This window comes from Morone saxatilis, unplaced genomic scaffold (genome assembly GCF_004916995.1).
Source record: "Morone saxatilis isolate NCDOM2014 unplaced genomic scaffold, NCSU_SB_2.0 Contig2, whole genome shotgun sequence".
NCBI classification, from domain to species: Eukaryota; Metazoa; Chordata; class Actinopteri; family Moronidae; genus Morone; species Morone saxatilis.
Genome location: NW_023339762.1, coordinates 3,171,296 through 3,180,573, shown reverse-complemented (window position 1 = coordinate 3,180,573; position 9,278 = coordinate 3,171,296). Strand labels below are relative to the sequence as shown.

Genomic DNA, 9,278 nt, shown 5'->3' with positions numbered 1-9,278 from the left:
TCCCCAGAAGAACGGGTAATATTTTAATTTTACTGTCATTCTATTGGCTAAAGATCAGCCCAAAGAGAGAATGTATAGAATGACTGCTCTGTTCATAAGTTCACTTCACTGTTAATCTCCCAATCTACAGTACAGACACTTATGGTATAAATTATTTAATCACAGTGATCCCTGAGACAGTACATCATAAACAGGTCCGCGGCCTGATGTGTATCAATTTGGGGTTCCATGACACCAGAAAGGTTTCCTATAGAATGTATTTGAGCAGACAACCCAGTTTTTAGCATCCGTTAATGACTACCATTTCCCACAATTTGCTGGCATCCATAAACAACAGAACTGACACAGATATTTGTTTTTAGCTAACATAAAATATAGGTTTTAGAGTGGTACTGCAACACACTGGGTTAACTGACCAGTGTTAGTTATTAAAACAATTTAAATTATTACCAATTTCTCTTTTCAAAAGTAATATTATTACTTTACTTATTACTCCCTTGCAACCATAACACGTTACACTACTAGTTGTATTACTTTCCGCACAAAATTGCTAACTGTGTGCCATCTCCCCAAAATTCAGATTTATGACAATTAAAATCCAGTTTTGTTTGTTACAATCAAAGTAATGGGAATATTTCTAACTATTTTCATCCAGGATTACAAAATTGAATCCAAGGATGTGATTGGACTGTTATGTAATTAAACAATTTTTGCGACTACTGTTTACTACTGTAATAAATTTTTGTATTGCTAATTAGTTACACTAATAGTTACTGGGGAAAGTAATATTATTACTGTAATATTATTACTAGTAATGAATTACTGCCCAACACTGCTGCAATATAGAAATCAATAACTTATTATATTTTTAATTTTAAGAGCAACAAATAATTAAGAATATGTTGTAGAAAGCGTTTCACAAAGCTTATAAACTAACTGTACAACTCACAAAACTCCATGATTTTTTTAGGGGCTTCCGGGTCTTACTCTCTACCACTCAAATTACTGGCACAGGTTTTTCTCTAGAAGAAAGAGATCTGATCTCAATGAGGATAACGAGAATGCATCAAAAAATACCAGGTGTAAACCCGAAGGCAAGATCGGATTGTTTACTCAGATAACGAGTCTGTGTACAGATCAAATTTTACTACCAGTTGTAAATGGGGTGTTAGAACTAAAAGGCTTCTTCTGTTGAGTTGGTGACCTTTCAACTCAGACACGACTATAACAACAGCAGGACAGAAAGGGCCAAACTAAGTGTTTTAAGGTGTTACCAATGATAATAATTAAGGCTGCATTCCATTTAGGGAAGCAGAGCCTTTTCAGTGAGCCTCAATTAGTATCACTGGTAACACCTGTGTTTACCCTACTATTTAATGTCAAAATGGCTGCTGTGAAAATGGTCTATTGTTAAAAACAACCACAGCAATCATGTGAGCTTCCCTTACAGATACACTAGGCATTGACCACTTAGAGCAACAAGAAGGGGAAAATTAACCATTTTTTTACCAAGTTTCTCCAAATAAAGAAAAACCATGACCATTACAGTTCAGCTTTTCATCACTGCAGATAGCACCATTTCCCTCACTATGTCTGTATAATGTGATATGCTGTGATACATACGGTAGACACTATGATTGGATTTAATGCACACTCCCATTATTACCTGTTTCCTTGTCCGCGTCTTGCCTGTTCGGAGCTTGATGTATCTGGCTATCAGCTCATTTCGACCTGGAGGGGGAAAGACACAGAACATACAGATGAAACATGCATCATGCTGTTTTTTCCCCCACACACACACACCCTTTTTTCCGTTCTTTCTCACAGACAATCACAAGCAGAAATCATATGACCCTGAAAAACAACTTAGTGCCTGATTTAGTGCTGTTGACCCAGCGACCCTGTGACGTGCAGTTTCACATAGTAGCGTTGTAATCACCGATACCCCTGTTGAGCCCTCCACACATACACAAGTAACACACACACAAAATCACACACGCCATGGCCCTGAATACACATGACCCAACAATACAGGCATTCATGCAGACCGGCCGTCCCCTGATTAAAGGAACCAGCAGGCCAGCTGTATCCATGCTTATGTTTGTGCACATACGCGCGCACACACACAGACACACACACACACACACACGCTTACAATGCTGAATAATTCAACCCATTCAATGGGGAGCACAGCAGACTCAGCATGACCTGGCTAGTATAGATTAGTGAAGGAGACGGAGACAGAGAGAGAAAAGAAGCAGAAAACCACAGAGTTGCATCCAGAAAACCTGTGAGTGTGTGTTCGTGTGTGTGTTCATATAGAACACATTTGTTGAAACAGTGATACAGATACAGCATTGCACTACAGTTGCCTCCAACGTCTGACCGTGTTACAACTTGGGAGTCCTTACAATTCAAAAATAGCAGTTACTTTAAATATTTTATGAAATTAAGTAATTTGATTGTTGTTTTATTTGCTAACAAGCATGTTTGGGGCTCTGCAGCTTAGTTTGGTTTGTCTCCTGGCCGGTTTTCTGTTCCGACCAAGTGGAAAACCAAAGTCAGGCCAGCTGGCCAACTGATGGTCAAGATCAGCACAAAGCCAAACCTCTACACACTATCCAAATGGCTCGTAACAATAGCCCTAACTAACTAGCAGATGGTGTGTGTGTGTGTGTGTGGTGTGTGTGGTTGTGTGTGTTGTGTGTGTGGTGTGGTGTGTGTTGTGTGTGTGTGTGTGGTGTTGTGCTTCAGACCAATCCCACTCAACTTGAGATAGGGAAGCTAGATTGATAAAAATCTACAGCTCCCTATGCAGGTGTTTTCCTTTCTTAGCAGTCAAGAGCTGGCGACTGACGGACAGCACACACGAAAATAACATCACCACACACACACAACACACACAACATTACATACACGTACTATACATGCATTGAGCTTGCCAACACACACACTCACACACACGCCAAAACACACACATGAGTGGAGTCCTGGGCTGCGGAGCGCTGACATCTGACTCCAGAGGGGCCAGCTGCGTTCTTCTTAAGGAGCTTAACGGGTGCAATTATTCATCTTTCACTAACCCTGCGGCACACATCCTCGCTTTCACCCTCCCCTCTTTCTCAAAAACTTTCTCCAGCACCACACATACACTAACACCACACACACAACACACACACCCCCCCTCCCTTTCCCCGTCCATCCATCCTCTGTTCTGGCTGTTCCCTTTTCCCCCTCTCTTCCTCTTGTTAGTGAATGGGCTTCCCTTCTGTTCCCTCCCTCTTCCTCTCCCTCTCTCTCTCTCTCTGTGTCTCTCTCTCTCTCTCCACTTGCCCAGTGAAAGACTTCAAGGCCAAAGTCAGATGGTCATTAACCGTGACGAACAGAAGCAACCCCGCCCCCCTCCTTCGCTATCTCCAGGCTGAAGCCACTCTGTGTTCAAGCAGATATTAAGGGGGCAGGCGCGCCCGAAAAACACACAACACACATGCTAGTTCTGTGATTCTGATTTGAGAACATGAACGAGGATCCACAAAAAAATTTAAGAAACCAGAAGCAGATTTGCAACAATATGATAAAATCAAAAAGTGACTTAATTTACAGAAAATGTAAAAAAAAAAAAATCCAACTGAAGAGGAAATTCCCAAATTCACAAAGTTATTTAAATGTAATACCTTCCACAAGGCAGCGACCATGTGAACAAGACACTAGAAACAGAATCCTGACAGATTTCTCACTTGGCATTGAGAGAGCACAGAAATACCTGTGCGAATGAGAAGGCAATCTATACAAATATGCAGCTTCTTATGCGTTTTTCCATACAAATATTTTCTTTTCTTTCCCAGTCTTCTGAAAACAGCATTACTGCAGTAGTTCACTGTCTCCACGCTTAGTTAGCATAGTGATTAAGAGCCTCAGTGCTTTACAGAATAGCTCGAAAACCCTTTCAGAATAATTTCAAGGCCTCACTGACCGCGCTCGCTAACAAGGCTGCAGTGGAGTGGTGTGTATTGTTGTGTACCCTGGGAAGACCTCAGACCACAGGGGCCGAACTCTGGCCCGCAGCCTGGCGTCACAAACAGCGAGTAGGAGTGTGTTTAACTGGCGAGTCTGAGATCTCAGCTCATTTGTTTGGTCTCCATCTGGTTCAGTGGCGCAGCTCGCAAAGACCACCAGTCAATCATACATTCAGCAATGAGACGTCTCTTGTGGATTTTGTCTTCATTTGAAGTTCTCTGTGTGGCACACTTCTGATGTTTTTCCAGGTTCAATGGTTTAAAAACATCATTGCTCCTGCTAACCCCACAGTTAATATTTCATTTATTACAAACAGTGTCAGTTCCTTTAAACAGTGACTGAACCCTGGCCAGATGACGTCACCTCCAGTGCAACAGGTGGTGACGTCACCTCACATCAAAGACCAGCCCACAGCAGTTAGCGGTTACAAGAGCTGCATATGTGACATATTTTAAAGGAATTATCAGGATCTGCTGAAGAAAACAGATTATTTTTTAATATAACTTTATAAATGATAACTACTGAGACAGCATAATACATGATACATGATACGTGATACAATTTGTTTTAATTTGATTTTGATATTGTTGTGATAGTTGTTTTCTTTGTATATACACATGGTCATTTCATTGCGTGATGGTTTCCGGCGCCTTGTGCCTATGCGCCTATGTAGGATATAAGAGGTAATCCATCTGTTTTTTTATCTTCACCATAATGAAGACCGTGTGAGATCTAAATAAAGGCTTTTGATATAACCTTGCCCTTAGTTTTGCCTGAAAGTGCCTGAAGAATATTTTCTCTTCTCTGACTGTTTTTTAATCTTCCAGAACAACTTAAACTTCATAGAAATTAACTGTATCTGAAACTGAGCAAACACTCAGTATCCTCTGTATTCATTCAGGGCTCTCCCAAAACAATACCAGAGTTTCAGTATGCACACAAAAACATACTTTTTTGGTTACTCAACTCTGGGGATATAAATGTATTATAACCCTATTTTTATTCAAACCTACTACAAGGAGATTTTAACTGGTTATGAAACAGTCTTAAATCAATTCTGATGCCTCTATATGACCTACATAAACAATCGAGACCATCAGTGAAAGGATTTACTATTTTTACATAGTTATTCTTAATACCTGCCACCGGATCGGATTCAGTTGGACTCCCCTTGAAATCAATGGAATGAGGCAGTAGAAACACGGTTCTTGTACACAGGGGCCGCCGGAATCACAAAAAAATGTAGGTTCCTTGTTGCTGCTTTAAAGCTGCACCAATCACTATTATGCTATACATGGATCAAATAACTGTGTGTAATATCGAAGGAGTTACTTGTAGCGACAAACCCACAGAGAATTATTACTCAACTCTGAAGTTCCCCTCAGCTCTACAGAGCAATTTAGTGTCTTTCAGCTAATCCTTTTGTTTCTCTTTGTGCCCATTTACACATCCAACAGACACAGAGTGACATTAGCATGGCATATTGGTTCGGTCTCATCTGATCTCATCAACCTTACTTATAGCAGCTGGTGAACATAGTGGAGCATTCAGCAGCTAAACAGCCAGACATTTCCCTTTGGTGTTTGTGGAGCACAAAGCAGAGCTAACAGGAGAATTTTAGACCTAATAAGACGTAACATGTCTCGCCAAACACGATTCAAAAGAATGCTTATGTTGCTCTGTGTTTGCTGGATGTATAAAGGCAACTGTTTGCTAATGTGCTCACCACAACAGCTTTATAAAGAGAGAATATGTCAACATGTAGTGTTTACAGCTTGTTATGCTGCCCCCAAATGGCCAAAATGAGTTAATGCAGGTTTAACAAATATGCTTAAAAAGAACCAGCGTGTGTGACCCTCGCCTCACCTTCCTGTTCCAACCGTGCAAGACAAACTACATGGTAAAAACTACATTAAAAAAGCAAAAGGCCCTATCAGTGCTGTTAACAAGACACAATGACTCTGTAGACAGTAGTCACGACCAGAAAACCAGATTTTCCTTTTTAAGCACCAACCGACTCAAGTGACATCACTTGAGGTAATTTTCCCTCGGACCACAAAAGACTTTACACAACTTTCTATATGTGCAGTAGTACTCCCCAAGACTTGTAAACAGACTTGGATTGATTTCTAACATCCATTTCCATCTAAGAGGATGTCTTCTTTTTGCATCAGTTTCTTCAAAAAGAGTCGAGCTGAATAACTAGTTCAACTTGAGTTTCTTTTGTTACATTGTTAGCATGGATGTAATGTAATACCTGTAGTCAGAATAAATTAAATTTCAATTTTCACTGAAAGGGAGTATAGGCATGTTTTATACAATATAACAAAATTGGATAGAATATGGGAACCTGTGTCATTGCCACAGCCTACACTTCATTACCATTCACAGTATGTTGTAGCCTCCTATAATACATCTGCTTTGAACATGTCGCTGATCCAGAGCTTAAGAGACAGAAAAGGGTCAATACCAATTAAAGGACTTTCATATTCATTCAGTAGATCCATATGATGTTTCTGTAGGGGAGAAAGCCACAGGCCATTACATTGTACCTCTGCTCTACCTTTTCAAAAGGATAATAGGGCTTTTATTCACCTTTTTATTCTCTCTCCTTTTTATATGCATCCATTTATCGTTTTTCTACGCATCTCTCTCACTAAGTTCATCCCAGCACTTTTACACATCTTCCCTCTTATTTTCTATTTCAGTCCATTTCCCTGCAGACAGTGGGGGTGTTTTAGAACCTACCTACAGTATCAGATATTACCTCTTCCTTTTTCTGTAGGAATACTCACCTGCAACTAATTTTGTAATGCTCAAGAAAACCACAAAACCACCATTAATGACACTTAGGTTTGGTTTGAATAGCAATGGAAAAAAAGCCAAGTTTTTAAAGTAACCTCAAGGTTGTGTGCATACATAACGTTCTTCGAAGGATCTATTGGCAGAAATGGGTGGAAATGTTAATATAATATTCGAGTAGGGGGTATGTTTTCATTACTGTATAATCACCTGAATAATAAGAATCGTGTTTGGTACCTTAGAATGAGTGGCGTCCGAGTCCACACGTTGAACTGCTTGAACCATACTCACTGGCTGCTAGATAGGGGGCTCTGTTTGCATTTTTTTGCACACCCGTAGTTTTTGCCTTCACGCTTGTAAGGGGGTGGGTGAAATCAAGTTGAGTTGAGGCAATCTGCAACTATACCACTAGATGCCACTAAATCCTGACAAACACTTGTCCTTAAAATTTCTTGTAGAAAATAGTCGTATTCAATTACAAAATGCATTCTTCTTGCAAAAGAACAATAAAGTGAGCATGTCACATTCTGTGTGCATCATGAGCCAAAAATAAAAACAAACTAGATACTGTTTCATAATTCTGGTTTGCACAGATGTTCTAGTAACGATTAAAAACCCCTGGCCTCTATGCCAAACGCTACTCATCCCCTCTCGCCATTTTGCCTTTCCTGCTCTGCCTCTGAAAACAGACACTGTCTAACTGAATTAGGTCACAGTGATAAACGTGTCAACAACTTGGACACAAAGTCAGCAAGGTAAACAAACAGCGCTGAACATGCCACTGAGGCAGAGAACAGAGTGAGGCTGATTGATTGGTGGCTAATCAATAACACCAAGGAGCTTTAACAGGAGTTTTAGTATCAGTGTGACTCCTGCAGGTCAGCTTTTCAGTTGGTGCTGTACTTCCACTGAGTATGTGGTCACTAGACTTATTCTACTTGGGGGGCTGTGCAACAAGCTGCCACAACACTGATTATCAGCTTAGCTGTTATGTTTAAGTTGTTATGTACTGTAGTTGGATAATAATTTATGTGATTTCACCATTGTTAGTATAAAAATACTGATTAGTGCAGATCTTAAGGTGAGGTAAAAGTTTGTTGAGGAAGAACCTGACTGGCCTGCATAGAGCCTTGACCTCAACAAAATTAAGCACCCTTTGGGCTGCCAGCCAGGCCACCCAGCAGCATTGTGGTTGCAATCTCCGGGTGTCCATACTGTGTGTTTAAATCCATCAAGGACCCGAGGCAAGACAAGTGTGCACGGGGAAAAAAGTATAGTATCTAGGATTTAATCTAATACTTATAAGCCTGAAACTCAAGTAGTATCATAAAGAAATCACTAGAGTGCACTCTGCATACAGAGGGGGAGAGAGAAAAAAGGGGAAAAAAGAGTGAAAGAGAGAGGGAGGGAGGCGCAGCTGGTGGCAGCCAGAGGACCATCTGTTCATCACTCTATTAGTTCACACACACACAAATACATATACCCTCTCAGTCAGTGTCACGTTCATTCGCAGACGCACACACATACACATGATGCACCTATAGCACACCTCTATTTCCTCTCCTTTACAGGTTATCTTTCTTTCCTGTGTCTCTGACACTCGAGGCCCTGTGAGACGGCCCTCACGCGCAGCCGTCGATCCAGTCATTCTCACAGTCTCACACAGCACAGCAAACACCTCGACGGCTCGGGCAATCACTGGATGTGTTTATAACACTGCACAGAGATGTCACATTCTACCACAACAAAGTGTGTGGATTAGTGTTGAACAATCAAAATGATCCACACTCTTCAAATATGCATCGCCGTACAAATACACAAACAAGTGTTCAAGTGTGACTTAGCTTCATTCAAAATCTTTATCCTTCTGTATAAAAGATGAGCCACCACATAACACTTACAGTACATCACAGCCCTTTAATTGTTTTTTGATCATTCCTAATAAGTCATATATTGAAGAAAAAAGTCAAATGTTCTTGTTTGAGTTTCTATATATAGCTTTTATATCATTTCAATTTGAATATTTTTGCCTTCGGCACTGTTGGTTGAACAAACCAACAATCTGAAGATCTCATCTTGACCATGGTCATATTCAGGCTTTTTATAAAACAAATCTTCCCTTCTTTTTCTCAGTTTTCCATCTCCCATCACTCACCGTACATCTTTCCTTCATCTGACAGTATAATCTTCCTCCTTCCACATGGCGGGTAGATGGCCAGGGCCTCTTGGAAGCTCTGCTCGATGTCGGGGCTCCAGACCCCCTCAGGGTCCCCATCCATGGTCTTATCCCCTCCTGAGTCACTCAATCTGTCCATGTCCTCCCCTGCACTCTCACTGCCGCTCCAGCTACTGCGCTCCATACTGGCAGTTAACGTTAACTAGCCGACGTGTAATCAGCGCTAATGCCAATGGTGTGATGCTACGTAGGTGACGTGATAAAAACTTATGGCAAACTCAAC

General features: G+C 40.8%; 1 protein-coding gene across 1 annotated transcript in view; it reads right to left on the bottom strand.

Annotated features, from left to right (window-relative positions):
- tead1a (TEA domain family member 1a) overlaps positions 1–9,272 on the bottom strand; it is a 24,909-nt gene extending 15,637 nt beyond the window's left edge. Inside the window, exons 1-2 of the mRNA XM_035664789.1 lie at positions 8,975–9,272; positions 1,667–1,731 (exon numbers count right to left, since the gene is read on the bottom strand). Of these exons, the coding sequence (XP_035520682.1) occupies positions 1,667–1,731; positions 8,975–9,179 (270 nt within the window). The 5' untranslated portion in view covers positions 9,180–9,272. The remainder of the gene's footprint in view (positions 1–1,666; positions 1,732–8,974) is intronic.
- Positions 9,273–9,278: the final 6 nt, after the last annotated feature.